The sequence below is a fragment of the Chlorocebus sabaeus genome, chromosome 23 (genome assembly GCF_047675955.1).
Source record: "Chlorocebus sabaeus isolate Y175 chromosome 23, mChlSab1.0.hap1, whole genome shotgun sequence".
Taxonomy (NCBI): Eukaryota; Metazoa; Chordata; class Mammalia; order Primates; family Cercopithecidae; genus Chlorocebus; species Chlorocebus sabaeus.
The window spans coordinates 39,244,441-39,264,758 of NC_132926.1; the positions used below are offsets into that span (position 1 = coordinate 39,244,441).

The 20,318-nt window shown below is 40.2% G+C and overlaps 1 protein-coding gene across 7 annotated transcripts in view; it reads right to left on the reverse strand.

The window, feature by feature from the left end:
* ARHGAP26 (Rho GTPase activating protein 26) overlaps nucleotides 1-20,318 on the reverse strand; it is a 460,619-nt gene that overhangs the window by 290,306 nt on the left and 149,995 nt on the right. For all 7 annotated transcript variants that reach the window (XR_012090832.1, XM_038006566.2, XM_008014813.3 and 4 more), the window contains one exon: nucleotides 10,857-10,935. Coding sequence is in view for 6 of the 7 variants with exons in the window: in XM_038006566.2 (XP_037862494.1) it covers nucleotides 10,857-10,935 (79 nt within the window). In the remaining variant the exon portion in view is untranslated. The remainder of the gene's footprint in view (nucleotides 1-10,856; nucleotides 10,936-20,318) is intronic.

Consider the following 20,318-nt stretch of genomic DNA (forward strand, 5'->3'; position numbering starts at 1 on the left):
AATACATTTGCAAAGAAATGAAGAAGTGGGGTCTAGAGAGAGGATACAGGGAGTCCATGAACTTAGAGAGCGGGAACAAAAAAACTTTTATTTTCATTAATTTCTAAATGTATTGTTTCCTTCAAATATGCATGCAGGCAACACACCACAGAAGTACCTGTGACTTTGTCACCAGTAGAAATCCACGTAGCATTACCATATAGGCAGACAGCCCAAAATATCACTTACAGAAGTTATCACACCTGCCCAGATATCTTATTTCATGTTTATTCTATCATAAATGTTTTTAATACTTTGATAACTATATTTCTATATAATTTTTTCCTTTGTAACCATGTATTTTATTTTATACATGTAAAAGCATTATTCTGAGAAAGTATCTAAATGCTTTACCTGATTGCCAAATGTATCCATGCACAAAAAGTGTAGTAATCTCTAAGCTAAATTCTGGTACAAGTAAGTAAGTATGTGTCAAGATGAACCATAAAATCAAGGAATTCAGGTCTCAGGTAACGAAGGCAACTCAATTCCCCAAGAAACAATTTTGGTCATCCTTCACCCTTCCCTTTAGTTTTGACTCTAGTTGTTTAACAAATAGTTGCTGAATGCTTACTCTGCCAGCTGCTGTGTTGAGCAATGGGGAAAGCACAGCAAAAAAAAAAAAAAAAAAAGAAATTTCTATTAATGTGACCCATCCTCATCTTAATATCTTTACTACCCATCAAAGTGATTGCTGGACAATCTAAATATATTTGCTCAATATTGAAAGAAGAATGTCTAAGACCTGAGTAAGTGCCACCAACATATATAAGTCATAAGGCTCAAGCAAAAATTATCTGGTTATCAAAATTTTCATTTCTTAGAAAATTTCATCAACTCTCTAACATAAAACAATTTTACCTGACCTCTTTCTCTTTTTTCCAACCTTGTAACTCAGGTTGGTTAATTAAATATTTCCTAATTTTCATGAGAAATTGTTCTTCTGAATAATCTAACCAAAGGGAACAAGGACATAAATGAGTACTATTAAATTTAAGACTTCAGCGCATTGATGTGATATCATATGCACCTATTATGAAGTCCACCTAAATAAAAGCACTCACATGACACAAAAATGAAACTTGCAACTGGCTTCTAGATCCAGTTAGAGGAAAAGACACACAAACAAAATAATATGGGGGGTATAACGTAATTTCCTAGCCATCGGGGGTGGGTGCGCATGGGAGACGGGGAAACAGAAACCACACTTGGGATTTCACTTTCAGATTCTTCACCCATTCACAGTATGTGATATTAAAAAGAAAGCTCACTATATCACTGATCATTGGAGAAATGCAAATCAAAACTACAATGAGAGACCATCTCATACCAGTCAGAATGGCTATTACTAAAAAGTCAAAAAATAACAGATGCTGCTGAGGTTGTGGAGAAAAGAGAACACAATTCACACTGCAGATGGGAGTGTAAATTAGTTCAACCATTGTGGAAAGCAGTAATGCAATTCCTCAAAGAACTTAAAACAGAACTACCATTCGACCTAGCAATCCCATTGGGTATATACCCAATGGAATATAAAATCTTTTTTTTTTTTTTTTTTGAGACAGAGTCTTGCTCTGTCACCCAGGCTGGAGTGCAGTGGCGCAATCTTGGCTCACTCCAAGCTCCGCCTCCTGGATTCACGACATTCTCCTGCCTCAGCCTCCCAAGTAGCTGGGACTACAGGTGCCCACCACCATGCCTGGCTAATCTTTGTATCTTTAATAGAGACGGGGTTTCACCATGTTAGCCAGGATGGTCACGATCTCCTGACCTCATGATCCACCTGCCTCAGCCTCCCAAAGTGCTGGGATTACAGGTGTGAGTCACTGCACACGGCCAAATTCTTTTACCATAAAGACATATGCATGCATATGTTCACTGCAGCACTATTCACAATAGCAAAGACATGGAATAAACCTAAATGCCCATCAATGGTAGGCTGGATAAAGAAAATGTGGTAAATATACACCACGGAATACTATGCAGCCATAAAAAAAGAATGAGATCATGCCCCTGTGGGAACACAGATGGAGCTAGAGGCCATTATCCTTAGCAAACTAACACAGGAACAGAAATCAAATACCCCATGTTCTCACTTATAAGTGGAAGCTAAATGATGAAAACACATGGACATACTGAGCCCACTTGAGAGTGGAGGGCAGGAGGAGGGAGAGGATGAGGAAAAATAATTATTGGGTACGAGGCTTAGTACCTGGGTGACAAAATAACCTGTACAACAAAACCCCGTGACACATAACAAACCTGCACATGTACCCCTGAACCTAAACGTTAAACAAAATTAAACAAATAAAAAGAAAGCTCAGAAAGGAGGAAGGCCTGCATCGTCACACTATAGCCTAGCAAGCTCATCCGATACCTTCTTAACTATCCATACTTTTTCAATCACTTATTTTAACAAACAAAGAAAAACGCAAGTGTCAGCAGCAGACTGGTGAGCTGAGGTTAGCATGCAACAGGATTATGAACTGCCAGGCCTGGGATGCATCACAGCAAAGGAGGCTAACGATCACTTCCTTCTCCTCCAGTCATATCCTGAAAGTTCAGACTGACTGCTAAATGGAATCACATTTTCCATACTATTGAGAGCAGTCCCTGCCCTGCACTCTGGGGAACTGGCACAAGGTGACTTGAGCTGTCTAAGTGAAACAAGTAATTTAAAAACAGAGCTAGAAACAGAACCCAGGTATCCCAATATCTACCTTCCTCTCCAAAAAGACAACAGTAAGAACTAGCTTTAAATGATCACTTTGCCATGTACAGGCATTTACATTTATGTTGATCCTTACAAAACAATCTTATGAGGTAGGAGTTATTATTATCACAATTTTCAGGGGAGGAAACCTGCTCAGAGAGACTGTCATTTTCCAATTTGAGAGTGCCAGTAAGCAGTAGAGTAGGATTTAAACTTGGGCTGCGTGAGTGAACATTCTTAACCACAGTAACATTCTGCTTCTAATCCTGAGATCTCATCTTAACAGTAATCAGTCTTATTTTTTCCTTTAAACACTTTTCACAGCTCACTCTTTCAGCTAGTAGATGCGGAGCATAAAATGCAATGCAACTGCCCATTTATTCCAGGAGTTCTAGAAGGACTAGGGAGTTAGAGCTTGGGCACGGTAGAGAAAGGTGAGAGAAGACATATTTTGTTCAGCCCCAAAGTCCACAAAGACGAAAACAGAAGATATCTTTAAAATGGAGGTGAGCAGAAGGAAGCAACATTGTCTTTTATTAGAGGAGTGGTTTTTCCTTAGCCTCTTCCTTTTTTTCCCTTCGTCCATTGCAGTAGCCACAGCAGAGTAACTCTACTTAAAAAGGAAAGGTTGATGCCATTCAACTGTGACTTCCTAATAATTCAGCAGCAATTTTTTGTGTGTTGCAGCAAAAATAGCACAGAACTGGAAGCTAAGAGACCTGAATTATCTATCCGAGATCAACCAATTACCAGCCTTTTTTAGGCAGTGTTCCCTCTTCCATAAATAAGGGTATGATATTGACTTACGCATGGGCTTGCTTCTTCCTGCTCCACAGCTATGAGATCGAGCCATAAGAAATTGCCAATATCTGGCTATTTTTGACCTACAAGAGTGGTGATTTCCTAATACACAGACTTACACACAACTGCTGACGCTAAAGTATCTGTTTCTTACCTTCTTAATCTAATTCCACATAATTCTAGCATCTGCCAACGTTCAAAACTTGTGGCTGTCAAAAGAAATTCAAGTACCAGCTCAAAGTGGAGAAATATTTAACTAAAGAATCCTTGAAATGTGAAGGAGGACTAATACATCTAAAATAAGGAGGTGCTATAAGCAGTTCCAGAAAGACACCACTAATCACAGCTAAGGGGATACACGGAAAGGCAGTTTTAAGAGGCTACGTAAGCCCTGAAGCTCTGGATCACCCCTAGTCCCACGGGCTTCCTGAGCCCTCTTTTCCATAGTAGAGGGATATTAAATACTTTGGGTTGGGTGTGTATATGTCGGCAATGATGATGGGCTGATAGTGATTCTATTCTACTTTTAGCAAATACGCTTACCAGCAATATGCAACGAGAAAAGGAGAGACAACTTTAGTTATTAGAAACTCTCAAAAGAAAATCTGCTGTCTCTAAAATTTTCCTGAGTTGTGGTATTTATGCAGTTTGAACTAAGGTTTCCATGTCCAACTTAGTATGAAAAGTCATCTGTTCCCAAGCCTTAGACAATGGCCACACAAAAGTAAAACAAAAGCTTATGCAGTTGCAACAGTGACCCTATTGTTTGTCAACCCAGATTTAACAGAAAGTGAAAAAATCCAGCAGAATCATTTCAAATTTTTATCTGACTAGCTAACTTTGTTTTTTAAAGTTATAATTTCATATCATTATAAAAATAGTAGTGTCCTATGAATCTTTTGCCCTACTTCTCCCCATAATCCAATGATATCAGCTCTTAAAACTATAACATAGCATCAAAACCAGAAAACTGTCATTAGCACAATATTGTTAACTAGACTATACACTTTGTTCAAACTCCATCAGTTTTGACTTGCGTTTATGTGTGTGTATGTAGGATTGTACAGAAGTATACACATATACCTTAGTGTAGTTTCTCATAACCACTTTAATACGATTTCATATAACTAACCACCAAGATCAAAACAAAGAACTATTTCATCACCACCAAGGGCTTCCTTGTGCTACCCACTTTATAGTTGCTTCCTGCTTCCAATGTCCCTATACCCTAGAAATATCTATTCCAGTCTCCATTTCTAAAACTGTAACTTCAAAAATGTTACAAAATTAAAGCATGTATTATATATGCTTTTTTGAGACTGGCCTTTTTCATTTAGCATAATGTTCCTAAGATGCACCCGGTTGCTGTGTACCAATAGTTCACTTCTTTCCATTGCCAAACAGTATTCTATTGCATGGATGTACCAGTTTGTTTAACCATTCACCCATTAAAGGATATCTGTAGTACTTCCTGTTTCGAGCTGTTATGAACAAAGCTGCTAAGAGGGAGGTTTATGCATATAGGTTTTTGTGTGAACAGAAGTTTTCATTTCTCTGGATTAAATGCCCCAGAGCAATTGCTGTGTCATAGAGCAACTGCAATATTTAGTTTTAGAAACTGCCAAGTGACTTGCCAGCATGGCTGTTTCATTTTTACATTCCCACCAGCAATGTACAGAAGATCCAGCTTCTTTGCATCCTTGTCAGCATTCAGTATTTTCACTACTTTTGATTTTAGTCATTCTGGAAGGTGATAGTTCATAGTGGTTTTAGATTGCATTTCCCTAATGGCTAATGATATTGAACATCTTTTCCTGTGTTTATTCGCCATATCCTCTTTGGTAAAATGTCTCCTTGTGTCTTTTGCCTTTTTCTAATTGGACTGTTTCTCTTTAGCTGTTAAGTTTTGAGAGTTTTTATTTATTTATTTATTTATTTAATCCTAGATCTAAAAAGAACTAGATGTAAATAAGTTCCTTATCAGATATATGTTTTTGTAAATATTTTCTACCATTCTGTAGCCTGCCTTTTCATCCTCTTAACAGGGTCTTTCACACACAAAGCAAAAGTTTTTAATTTTGATGAAGAAAATTTTATCCATTTTTTTTATACGTTGTGTATGCTTTCAGCATTGCATCTAAAAACTCTTCATCTAGTCTTAGATTCCACATATTCTTCTAAAAGTTTTAAAGTGTTACATTTTACATTTAGATCTATCATCCATTCTGAATTAAATTTTGTATAAGACATGAGGTTTAAGTCAAGGTTTTTGTTTGTTTGTTTGTTTTTTTGCCTATGGATGTTTTGTTTTAAAAAGCATCATTTCTCAAAAAAGCTATCCTTCCTCCATTGAACTGCTTTTGCACCTCTGTCAAAAATCAATTGGGCATATTTGTGTGCATCTATTTCTGGGTTCTTTATTCTGTTCCATTGATCTATGTGTCTATCCCTCTGTCAATACCACAGTCTTGATTACTGTCACTAAAAAGAAAGTCTTAAAATAGGGTAGAGAGACTACTTAGAATTCATTCTTCCTTTTTAAAATTGTTTTCTCTATTTTGGTTTCTGTGCCTTTATATATAAATTTTAGAACAAGCTTGTGTGTATCTATAAGAAATCTTGCTGTGATTCTAATAGGAATTGCATTAAACCTATAATCATTTTGGGGAGAACTGACATCTTTACTATGTTGATTTTTTCCAATCCATTAATGTCTTTCCATTTACTTAGATCCTCTTTCATTTCTTTCATCAGCAGTTTGTAATTTCCAACATACAGGTCCTCTACATGTTTAATTAGATTTATACCTAGTCACTTCATTTTTGGGGAGACTGACTATCAATGGTGTTATGCTTTTAACTTTGATCACCATATGATTATGGCTAATCTATAGAAATATGATTGATTTTGTGTATGTGTCTGTCTTGTATCCTGTGACCTTGCTGAACTCACCTACTAATTATAGAAGGGGGGTGTGTGTGTGGGTGGGTGTGTGCATTCCTCAGGATTTTCTACATAGACAATTGTGTTATCTGAAAGTGGGGGCAGTAGTATACCTTTCTTTCCAATCTGTATGCCTGTTATATTACTTTCTTGCCCTACTACACCGGTTAGGACTTCCAGTCCTCTGCTGAGTAAGAGTGGTAAGAGTGGTAAGAGCAAACACCCTCAACTTGTTCCTAGTCTTAGAAGGAAAGCATTTAGTCTTTTACCCCAATTATGATGTTAGCAGTAAACTTGGCATTTCCACCCTTGGCCAAGTATCAAAGAGGAAGTTTTCTGAACATAAAGTTTAAAGGAACATACATCTGAGAGTAAGTAGAGTAAGTTGCTTTTCTTGACTAGTGTCTACCTCCTTCCCTCATACAACAATGCTTTTTCTCTCAGAGGAAGACGACCTTCCGCCACCATTTATACAGTTCCAGTGCAATAGGCACATGAGTAAGTTCTGGTCAATTCATCCATCCTAGCCTCTGGACCAAGTAGTTAGTCTAATAAAATCCAAATAAAGAACGTTCTTGGAATGATTAGATAAAAGCTCTCTTTCCACTAGACTTACAGATCAGGGATCAACGAACTATGTATGGCCCATGACCCAAATCAAGCCAGCCACCTGTTTTCGTAAATAAAGTTTTTTATTTTTTTTGAGACAGAGTCTCGCTCTGTCGCCCAGGCTGGAGTGCAGTGGCCGGATCTCGGCTCACTGCAAGCTTCGCCTCCCAGGTTCACGTCATTCTCCTGCCTAAGCCTCCCGGGCAGCTGGGACTACAGGCGCCCGCCACCTCGCCCAGCTAGTTTTTTTGTATTTTTTAGTAGAGACGGGGTTTCACCGGGTTAGCCAGGATGGTCTCGATCTCCTGACCTCGTGATCCACCCGCCTCGGCCTCCCAAAGTGCTGGGATTACAGGCTTGAACCACCGCGCCCAGCCCTGTAAATAAAGTTTTATTGAAACAAGGCTATACCTATTCATTTACATATTGTCCATGGCAGCTTTTTAGCCACAGCAGCAAAGTTAGTAGCTGCAAATGCGACCACATGGCCCACAAAGCCTAAAATACTATCTGGACCATTACAGAAAAAGGTTACTGCCCCCTGTTTTTAATAAGAAGACGTAAGCTTGGAATGAATAGTAAGGAAGCATCTCACCACTCTATGAAAAGAACATGTTGGAAAATGAAGCCAATACAAAAGAGGAAACCAACTCCAAATATTATGTAAGTTCCCAGATTCGGATGAGCCACAGACTATTAGACTCCAATATTTTTCAGTTATGTAACCCAATAAGTCCAGCTTTTCCTCAAGTTTGAATTGAGTTTCCTACATTTGAATTAAAATAATTCAAATTTTAATTCAAATGTACTACATAAAATCCATAATGCTTATTGTAGGAAGACAATTCTAATTTCTTCCTCTATTATACGCCCATCAACACCATAAAGATATTCAACATTTCTTTAGACTAAGATATGACTGTGTATTTAAAAAAAAGTATGATTTAATGCCAAAACTAAATTTAACATTTAAAAATGAAATGTTGCAAAATCAACTGATTTGGGGCTCATTTAGCTTTTCTTTGTTTTTCAACCAACCATCCTAAGGTATTATTGGACAATGAAAGAACAAAAGAATAGAAACTAAAAGTAACCCCCTCCAAAAAAACAAAACAAAACAAAACCGCCAACACCAAATAATCCATCAAAGAACAACTGAGATAGAAGTATAAAACAGAAGATAGTTGCCACTGTTAACATCTCCCTGAAGTAAGGCAACCACACTAACACCGACTAGAGGAAGAGCTAACTAGAGAAATCCAAAGCTCCCACAGGGACAGATTTAACTAATTAGGGAGATGGTGATTAAAGCTGGAGCTGCTAATTGTCTACTGGCCATGTATCTCTAGTAATGTCCCCTAGAGGCTTTCAGCAACGGGAGACAAAATTAAGCCTAGTATTACTGTCAATTACACAGACATCATTTGTCTGTATTTATCTCCCTCTTTAGGAAACTAAAAAGCACACAGAAGTGTGGTTTTCAGTGCAAGCTATATGTTCCTGTGAGGAAATAATTTTATATTATGTTTAGAAACAAAATTATTTTGTGTTTAAACTTGTTCTAATTTGTACATTCTGGAGCAAGAAGATGTTTCTTTCAACAGCACACTTTCCATCTGCAGAGGCCAGATGTTAATCTACAGGAAAACTGAAGTGGTTAGTAAGAAGACCAATTATACGCAGAGAACAAATATCTAAGTGGTGGGGGGAGAGGATGGGGAGGCTTAAAATGGAATTAATTGGTGAGGCAGTTTTGGAACTCCAGCTTATCCGGGGCAGGGGGAGAGATGGTAGTGGGTTTGGGGTTTTTTTGTTGTTGTAATTTGGCTTTTTTTGCCCATACCAAGAATAGAATGCCATACAGGATTGTTCTTCCTGGGCATTTCCTTCCCTCTGAGTTGAAGAATCATTCCAGGGAGTGAGTGAAAGTACTGTAAAAATGAACTGAGAATTCTTAGAAGGCAATTTGAAATTTTACCTCCATTAAAGATGAAAACTGAGTATGTCTAGGATTAGACATGGGTCAAATTCTAGCTTTGCCACTAGGATGGAGACTGCCCACTATTCACAGTATCCTTTCTCCTCTTCTTCTCTGGAATAATAACACCCCCAGGGTCCTGGCAGGGCCCATGACTGCCTATGTACAGCCTAGGTTTCCCAGCCTGCTCTGCAGGCAGATGTGGCTGTACCATTATGTTTGAGCCAATGGAAGTGTCGTGTGCATCTTCTGGGTCCTTCAAAATGCTTTCATCCTCATTTTCTGGCTGGAAAATGGCAATGACTGGAGCAATGTGGGAAGCCGTGGGCTGAGGATAGCAGAATGACCCTACTGGACAAGGACTCCTCCCTTCTCGGCTCTAAGAGAGAAATACACTTATCTATCTTACATAAACCACTGTACTTCGGACTCTCTCTGTTATAGCAACCTAGCCTGTACCCTACTAATACAGCCATTCACTATCTGTGCGACTTGGGGCAAGTTATTTAACCTGTCTAAGCCTCAGTTTCCTCATCTATAAAATGGAATCACAGCACTTATTTCATTAAGTGCTAAGAGAAATAAACAGGTTAAGAGATGTAATGTGCTCAGTCCTGCGCCTAACATGCAAAAAAGTGTGCTCAACAAATAGTAAATAATGCTAGCAAAAAGAAAGATCTACTTGGGAAGCTTCTTTCAAAGGCCTCTGACATCAAGCAGCTATTGTGCCCATAAAGCCTCAAAGGTAGAAATGTGTATCTGGTTTTGAGGGTTCCTATGGGTAACAACATATTCAGAGACAATCAGAGCTATCTTATATTTTAGCCCAGGAGAAGAATTAAGATTAAACAATGCTTAATTATAGTTTAGCAAACTGTGTCTAAATCATTATTTATTTAAATCTTTAAGAGACCTTGCTCCATATATTATTAAATGTCATCCAATACTAGCTATTTCTTTATGCTTAGTTGACTGCGTCGCAAGTTTGTATAAAATATGGCTGAGTAGAAAGGTACATAACTATGTTGCCGGACCACCTCACCAAGGTAAGCTGAGAAAGAGACACACAAATCAGCTGGCATTATCCAGCTTGATGCAAAGAGTTCTATAGTCAATGGAGCCCATGGCCTACTTCTTCCTTGCACACATTTCCTCCCTTTGGTGTAAGCATCAATTATTGGCCCTCTGGCATTGTAGATTCTTTTTCTCTTTTGTTGGTGGCACATGGTTAGACTGTACTCTTACGATTTCTGCAACCTTGAGATTTGCTGACTAATAGAGTTGAGATCCTTGGAACTAAGATAAGATGACTACAATGATTCCAGGGCTCTTACGGATTTTACACGTCACAAGATGCGGAACAACTATGAGATTACATCACCCAGCTGAGGCCAGCATTGCTGAAATAGCAGCAGGGATCATATTACCAGGCTCACCTCCCTCCATCCACCGTGATAATGTCCCACTGCTTATAAGGGGAGGTAAGTTACTAAGGGAGGCTGAACCAGAAGTCAGTGATAAAAGATGGGAGTTCTGGTGTAATTCTATGCAGAAGCCATGCCTTAGGACAGAGAGGTCAAAGCTCAAGAACTATATCTATACAGAAGCAATATCAATATTCACAAACATAAACCTAAGAATAAAAAACCACCTCTAGTACATTGGTTTCAAGAACCCAAGGCTTTAGAACAACAGCAAAAATCACTGCACTAGGGAAGCAACAAACAACTCAGGGCCTTCATTCTTGCTGTACTTCCCTGAATTGTTACTTACAGGTTCCCGGCCATCCATGGCTTCCATCCAGAGCCTCCGGTCCTCTTCCGACAACGCTTGCATGGTGATAACCCCTGGCCTGCAGAGAAAGGAGGGACATGGATATGAAACCAGTGCCACATGTACAGAGATTGGTGAAGGCGAATCTTAAACATCCACTCAAAAGAGTCAGTGGTTGCTAGGGTTAACGACACAAACAGGGGTACAACCCTCGGCTTTACTAAGCCACCTTCTAGTCTCAGAAAAGATGGCCCAAATTCCTCTCAGTTAGCCCATCTCCCTCAGAGAGGCAGAAACACAGAAGATATGACCCTATTTTACAGGTAAGGGACATAGAGGAGTTAAGTGGTTCCTTTAGACACTGTTCAATTCCTTGAAATCTTATTCATTTCGAGACCTCAAAATGCTTAACAGAGTATGATACTCACAGTAGAAATGCAATAAATGTTTGTGGAAGTGAATGGAATTACTGGACTCAAGACAAAAAAGAGGAGAAAACATCCAAGCTGGAGGCATGCTTGTCTCCTAATATCTAGTCCACTGCTTCTAAATTGCTTCAGACATGGAGAAGTTTTATGGTGGTCATCATCTTGGTAGTTATGATTAAATGTGCACAGTCTTTTTAAAAAATGAATACTTAATCATGTCAGGTGCTAAGTGCTTTACATGCATGAGATCATTTCACTCACTGAAATCGGCTTGCTCCCTAAACCTGAGCACAAGCCCTCCAGAAGACACGTACACAATATCAAATGGGTTTTGTTCAGTTCCCATCACAAATGGTACTCCACAAGAAAAAGAGACTGTGCCATAAAAACGACCTTGGGAGAAGAGGTTGAAAGCCCTCTATGCTCATTAAAGCAGGAGTTACTCATTTAGGGTGAAGATAAATCCCAGAGTGTCCCCAAACCACCTCCTCCTCTCCCTCAAATGTATGTGGATTTTTCTGTAGAAACAATTCAAATTGTCCATCAAATTCTCAGAGAGAACTGCAACCCTCAAAAAGTTAAGAATTGCTAGTTAAAAACCATCCTCTTTAAAATTTGAGACAGCCTAAAAAGGAGGAAGAAGTCCACTGAGCAAGAAAGTCTGATTCCTGTCTGAGTGCACAAACACTGCGAATGAACATACGACAATACGGTATGAAAACTACACAGGCTGAGCAACACCCTTAGCAGCACAAGCCTGGGCCCCATAAGCACCCAAGCTTGCTCATTCTCACCCGCCCATCATCTCCGCTTCTGGCTTATAGCTATAGTTCTAATGAATATGCTAAACCTATTTGTTTAACATAATTTAAAAGTCACATTTGATTCTTTTCATTAATCATCCCTCAACATCTCCTTAAAAAAAACTTTAGAGCTGTGGGCATGTAAATACAGATGGGTTGAGGATACAAGGGGCATGGAGTAGGGGTGTGAATGTATGAGGGTATAAACGTGTGTGGGGTCGAGAGAGACAGAGAGAGAGGGAAAGCATGCAAACAAGCAAGAGAAGGGAGTGAGAGAACAAGCAAGAGACAGAAAGGGGAGCGGGGGTGTGTGTGGGTGAGAGGAGGGGTGGGCAGCTAGACAGGCGGGCGTGTTGATGACGGTGGAACACTGATCCTAAGAGGATGGTCATTCCCATGAAGGTCACACTGGGACTGGCACCATAATACAAAGATGACTCAGAGGATGGAATAACTCCTCTGAGTTATCTGAAGGTGCTCCATGAGCACCTTCCAGGACTCTCCCGCCTCTTCTCAGAAATTCTCATTCTCAGACCCAACCAAGTGCCCACTTCCCACCATCAGCTCATTCAGTGTGCCAGAGTCAGTGGGCATCTGCAGACAGCTGACAGTGGTGGCTCCACAGAACTGACTCTGTGGCTTGAAGGCACGATGGACTGATTCTACCCTTCCACCTTTCTCTAAAGACCAAGTACGACATCTTAATAGCTTTGAAACAAAAAGCCTCTGTAGCTACTGTCTATTGCAGAACTCTCAAGTCCCCGATTCTGGGTCTTTCAGTGTTGCTGTAGGTGCTGCTTCTGTACCACCTGCTTCAGAATCAGACATTCCCTTAACATGGAGACTCCAGCCCAACCCCACTCCACTCAATCTGAACTGGGCTATGCCTGGGAACTTGGATTTTAACCAACTCCCCAGGTGATCTTGGTGCAGAGTTAAGTTTGAGGCCCACACCCTGGGCTGTCCACTCCATCCCCACTCTTTTCCTTCCTGTTCCCCTTGCCCTAGAGTGCAAAGTTACCCTCCTTTCTGCAGTGAGGTCAAGGAGCCAACATGTCTCTAGTTCGTTTCCTGCTAGTGGCCCACCAGCAAACAGTGAGATCACAAGAGCTGTCTGCATACCACGGTCTCAGGGGCCCACAGATATTACATCAACTTCATGGCACACAGTGTGAGATTTCCACCCCGGGCCACAAAGAGGAAGTTCGACAACCTCAGAGGCTGTGAAGGGTGGGCCACTTGGCCTTGGTAACCAGGAAAGTCAACAGGATTTGTTTTCATTCCAAGAAGAAATATCAAAATGCAAGTTCTTTTCCACATGTAGTCTTGTTCCCTTTTGCAGGGGGAGTGGGGTAGGGGATGGATGCACATGTCTTGCATGTGAATTTCCAAGAACAAAGGTAAAAAGGGTGAACTATCTTTATTCTGGAGTAAAACTGTAACTTTCTTTCCATATCTACCTTCCTCATGCCCTACTAATAACTATCCCTCAAAACAAAATAAAACAAGCAAAACCCTCAACGACCCTCCACTTTGCAGGTCAGTCCCTATAAACTAGCATACTTTGAGACCTGCTCTTACAGGATGTCAATTTAGTTCATGTTTGAAATGCATGTGGTTCTTCACAGCAAAAAAATGGGCAGGGCTGGGGAGACAGAGGAGAGAGAGATTAAAAGTAGGAGGATAGGTCGGGTGCAGTGGCCAACGCCTATAATCCCAGCACTTTGGGAGGCCGATATGGGTGGATCACGAGGTCAAGAGATCAAGACAATCCTGACCAACACAGTGAAACCCCATCTCTACTAAAAAATACAAAAATTAGCTGGGCATGGTGGCACGTGCCTGTAGTCCCAGTTACTCGGGAGGCTGAGGCAGGAGAATCGCTTGAACCCGGGAGGTGGAGGTTGCAGTGAGCCGAGATCACGCCACTGCACTCCAGCCTAGCGACAGGGCGAGATTCCGTCTCAAAATAAAAAAAGTAGGAGGATAATATGGAATGAGGAAGGGAACATATAAAACAATGAAAGAGAAATGGAGTAAATGATCAGAGCTCTTTTTACCTCTACAAAGAATTGTGAGCCTATTAGACTCAGTACAATAAAAGAACAGTAATAAGTATAACCCAGCAGTATGTGCCAGTTGCTGTGCTAAGCACTGTATATAAATTAATTCACCTAATCTTCACAGCTACATCATGAGAAAAGTATATTCTTATTACTCTCCTTTAACAGATGAGAAAACCAAGGCTCAGAGAGGTTAAGTATCTTGTCCACAATCACAGAGCTGCCAAGATACACAGCCAGGATGTGAACACAAGCATTCCAACCCTTAACTCTTGTGCATAATGCCATGGCAAATGTGATGGCACCACAGCCCCCAGAAAGCTCATACTGACCACCCAAGTCCTCTGGTGTCAAAATCAGCCACACACTTCTGCAAGTGCCTTAATGAGCTCCTGCTTGGGATTAAATAAGATTGAATGATAAAGAGCTCTGTAAAAACCTAACGTGCTTCATAAATATGAGGGCTTACAACACTACTCTAGGCGAACAGTTAATCCAAAACAAGAATCCAACAGCATCCAGAGTAACTGGGGCTTACTTTCTACAGCTGTGGTTCTCCATGTTTTATCTATCTTAAAAATACTCAAGAGATGGAAAGGCAATTGGTTTTTCTTAAAAAAACACAAAAAGTCATAATCATAAAGAAAACATATTGAAAAATTGGACTTCACCAAAATGAAGAACTTACACTCATCGAAAGATGAATTTAATTACTTAATTACTTTTATTTTTAAAAAAGTCAAACCAGAGTGAGAGAAGATATTTGTAATATCTATCTCCTACAAGACTCATATCCAGAATATGTAAAGAATGCCTAAAAATAAATAAGAAAAAATGAACCACCCAATACAATAAATACTTGAATAAGCACTTCATAAAAGAGGACATCCAAATGGCCAATAAGGCTAAGAAACAGAGCCCAAACTGATTACTTATCAGGGAAATGTGATTAAAACCACAATGAGATATAACAAGCACCCTCCTGAATAGAGGGCATTAAAAGGCCACCAATAACCAGTACTGGCAAAAAATGTAGAGTAACTGGGACTCTCATACATCGCTGGTGGGAGAATAAGTTGATGGAACTACTTTGGCAATATCTGCTAGAACTAAACATACACCTGCCCTATGACCTAGCAATTATACCTCTACATATATACTCAAGAGAATTGAGTACATATGTCCACCAAAAGGTACATTCAAGAATACCTGCAGTTTTATTTAGAATAGCCAAAAATTGCAAAAATAACAACAAATAAATACTCATTGATAAATGGATAAACTGTTGTATATTTGAACAATGGGACACCATACAACAATTTTTTTAAAAAGAATCAACCACTGCTACATGCAACAACATGAATGAATCTCAGAGATATAACGATGAGGGAAAGAAGCCAGACACAAAAGATTATGTGACTGTGTGACTCCACTTCTATGATGTTCAAATACTTGCAAAATTCATCTATGGCAACAGAAGTCAGAAGAGCGATTTTTTTTTTTTTTTGAAAAAGAGATATGAGCAACAACTGAAAAGCGGCACAAGGGTATCTCCTGGAGTGACAGAAACATTCTATATCTTCATCTGGATGGTTACACAGTTGTGTGTGTATGAAAAGTTATTAAAATACAGACTTTGGATTCATGCATTTTACTGTGATTACACCTCAGTAAAAATTGTTTTAAATATCCAAGAGCTATGACTTCTCATCAATAACTTAGGCTCACTAGTTATTCTGATTCTAGTGCTTCCTAGATGTATAACCATGGCAGACTAGCAATTGAACTATTCTGTGCTACTCTTATTACCTATGTTTTAAAGAACAGTAGCATAGAGCAGTTCAATTACTTGTCTCCCAGCGTTATCACGATTACACCTCAGTGCATGCTGGGAAGGTTACATGAGAAGTGTGTGCGGCATTTCAAAGTGTCAGGCACACGGTGAATGCTCCAAAAATTAGTTGTAATCACAGGGGCAGGTAGAGGTGGGGTGAGCGGGAACAGGATGGTAAATATGGGGTAGGGTTAAAATTACCACTGCAGAAGGGCAGGTGTGTATAGTTTCAAAAGGAAAAGAAACAACCCACAGGTGCTAATGACGTGTGTGATTCCCACTCCCAACATGCTCATATACAGCACTGAAATTCATGCCTCTACCACAAAGCACACAGGGCTGAGGGCTGAAGGGACACACCTGCGCTGACATAATGGCCATTTCCTTTTTCCTCCTGAGTAACGCAACAAAGCGGCCTGCCACTCCCTTTTAAAATTAACATCTGATAACTAACAAGAACAGAGAAGGGGTCTTTGGCAAATTCTAAAAAATCTGTCAAGGAGCTCCCTCCACCTGCCAGATGAGAGATGGAGCAAATGACTTAAAAATCCTCTGTAGAGCTCAACCCTGAGAATCCACTTAAAATACAGCACTTCCTTTTCACTCTGAATATGTCCTTAGGGCTATATCTGGATCTGCTTGAGAATCATGAACGAGGATCTGGAATTTTCTCTAAGTTGGCACCTCACCTCTCACACTGTAGGAGCCATGGAGAAAATAGCTCTCCATCTACCACAGGGCAAGTTGCTACCCAACACCATATTTCCTCCAACCCTGGCCCCCAAAAACAGCCCATGGAAAGAAATATATGGTTTAGCAACACATTCAGGATCCTGGGACCACTGGCTATATCAACTCATAGCCTGCTCACCAGCCAAGAGCAAACAGAATCACAACCAGCCCCGATTCCAGGGTTACTCGACAGCTTTCCTAATCTTATTCCTGAATCTGAGTCAACAATAGTGATCTCAGTGGTTTGGCAATTTACCCACTTCCTATTGGACAAGGAAAAGCTATTACTAACTCCACCCCACTGAAACAAAAACACTCAGAATTTACCAGTACCGTTCTTTCTAAATCAACCTACAAAGATGTAGGGTTTATTCATTCATAAGACTACAAATCTTCTGTTGGCAAGAGTTCATTCCCCAACTTCCAACCACACTACTGTATATTTAAGGGTCAAATTCAAAGAAGACGAGCTGAGGCGCCCACAGGAACATACAATCTCAAAGCCTGTGTCTGAAACCTGCCCACTACGCTTATATAGGAAGACAAAGGGGAATGATAAGGAAGGGAGCATGAGCTGCCATCCACTTGCAAGAAGAGTTTTGCAAGTGCCAGGGAGGGGAAGTGGTCCTTTGTTTCTGAAGTGCTACTGGGAAAATGAATTCCTAACAGTTCCTGGACAATGTAATGGTTCTGGTTCAGAAGAGCTTCATTTACACAAAGATATGGCCAAAGCCATACAGAATAATATTGGAGAATGACACTTTTTCTATGTCTGTTTACGAGATTACAGACCCAAATGTCTGCAGAGACTAGGTAAGTAAGCAAAATGAGGGAAACTGGATAAGAAATTCTTTAATCCAAGGAAAACAGGCTTGGTCTTATGTTGCTCTTGGTTTTTTTCTTTTTCAGTTTTACTTTCAGATAGAAACAAAGAATTATCTCCCCTCTGGGGGAAAAACAACAGTGCTAGTACAAAGCAAAAAGCTGTCACTTGTCTTCATGGGGAAGGTGGGCAACAGGGCATGGTGGGGACTGTGGCAGGACAGCACACACCCCACCTAAAAGAAGTATCTGTCATTCAGTTCAACCGGCAGCTGGCATATGGGAAAGCATGATCAGCAATCAAAGATTTTTCCAGTTTTAAAATGTTGCCTCAAACACTATTCAAGCCAAACCACGCATGTCTGTGGACCACCAGTTTGCAACTTCTGTTGTCTGTGTCTGTCTTTCTCTGAATCTATCTGAGCTCCAACCCAGGTCATCATTGCATGTTATAAAGACATCCACCTCATGCATTAATACCAACAATGAAGGATGCCTGTCTATATTCTTTATTCACCTTACAGTCAAACTCAGGAGAGTATCTCCAGGTTATCCACAAAGGAGGAACTTGAGCTACTTCCTTTTTTCTTCCAATACTCAAGGACCCAGTGCCATCACTGGAAGGCAACGGTAATCTACTATTTGGAGACAGAATGTATGAATCTGCACTACTATGTGTGCTCTGATGTAATAAACCATTGGGGTCCTTCTGCAAGGCCTTTGTGCATGAGAAGAATTCATAATATGCCATGATAATCTGGGTATGGTACAGGTGAGAGACAGAGAAAGTAAGAAACCAGAAGGTGCTGCAACTGGCAGCCCCCAAACCACAGGCAGATTTACTGAGTGTTTATTATGTGCTAACCACTGTGCTAAGGACTTTACTTGTATTATCATTCATTCTTCACAATAACTGTATGAAGTAGACACTATCATTATTTCTCTTTTTAAAAGTGAAAAGACTGAGACTCACATAAGTTACTTGCATAATGTCACACCACTAGTAAGTGCCAAAGCCTGCACTTGAACCCAGGTGTGCCTGAATCTAGAGCAAAGCCCAAACTTCAAGGACAATGTTGCCCTGCCCCTCTGTGCATGTAGCATACATGTCCTGGGATCCAGGAAGACCAGCACCTTAAGGGGAGGAAGAAAGAAAGGAAGGAGGGAAGGAGAGTTGGAGAGAGGGAGGGAGGGAGGAAGCAAGGGTTAACCCTCTAAGAAGTTTTTGGAAGTAGTTTCTAATCAATTATTTAGAAACGATCTGATCCTCCCAGCATTTTGGGAGGCAGAGGCAGGTGGATCACGAGGTCAGGAGATCGAGACTATCCTGGCTAACATGCTGAAACCCCATCTCTACTAAAAATACAAAAAAAAAGGTAGCCAGGCGCAGTGGCAGGCGCCTGTAGTCCCAGCTACTTGGGAGACTGAGGCAGGAGAATGGCATGAACCTGGGAGGCGGAGCTTGCAGTGAGTGGAGATCACACCACTGCACTCCAGCCTGTGTGCAGAGCAAGACTCAAGAAAGAGGAGAGGAGAGGAGGGGAGACGAGCGGAGGGGAGGGGAGCGGAAGAGAGGGGAGGGGAGAGAGGGAGGGGGGGAGGGGGGGGAGAGAGAGAGAGAGAGAGAGAGAAAGAGAGGAAGGAAGGAAGGAAGGAAGGAAGGAAGGAAGGAAGGAAGGAAGGAAGGAAGGAAGGAAGGATCTGATCCTAATAAATGAATGAATCATAACCTATTAAAGCCTGCAACCTTGGTATTTTTAGAGGAATGTTCCTAAAACAATTAGGATCATAGCAATAATAACAGTCTAAAAAGTAGGTATCACCAACCACATCAGATAAGTTCTTATATTTTTATGAGAGATGGAAGTTGTAAAACATCGGGAAGCCCAAAGACATCTTTGGCATATTAAATTGCACGGCTCTTAAATGCAACAGATATTGACTGAGTGCCTATTATGTGCTAGTCATGATGCTGGGCATCAGGGACATAGAAGCAAGCAAATGTTAACACACTGCACAAGGACAAGGCATTATTCACTGATGGGATGAATGAGACTCAAAGAGAATGCAAATACCTATTACTACTATTGATAACAAACTATGAAAATATAGCTTCTGTTTCATGTATTTTTTTTTCATTTTTACTATTCTATCTCACAATCAACAGAAATGTACATAAGTGGAATGTATTGGTTGAATTGTTTCTTCTATCCAGAATTATGAAATAGGTAATTTTTGGTTTTGATTTTAAAAAGACAAACTCATCTTATATTTAGAAATTGGTAAATAAACTGGTATGCTCAACCAATAAAACTCCATATTTCATCATGCAGACTAACGAGTAAAAATACGGTTGCCTCAATCACCTTCCCAATCAAGTCCATTAACCACCATATCTCATTCTTTGTTAAACCAGAATCAAACAGCAAACAGGCATGCTCTCATTTAATTGAAAGAAAAGAAAAAAAAAACAAAAAACTCAATGACAAGTTCAAACTACATGAATTCTAAGATTCCAAGAACTTCTCCACTAACTTATTTTACAGAACAGCCAAAAAGCAATTCAGAAACTGTGGTATCTTCCCCTAACTCAAGTCATGGAAGTTAGAGTCATATAATACCCTCTGAGGAAGGAAAACGCCATTTCCTAACTGAAATGTCAATGGCATTGAGACCAGCACTCTAATCCAACCAGCAGGAAGGCAAAATCAAATATTATTTCAAACAAGGGGTGAGAAGGGGAGGGAGGGGAAGTTTGAAACCAGGAAAAATGGGTTCAT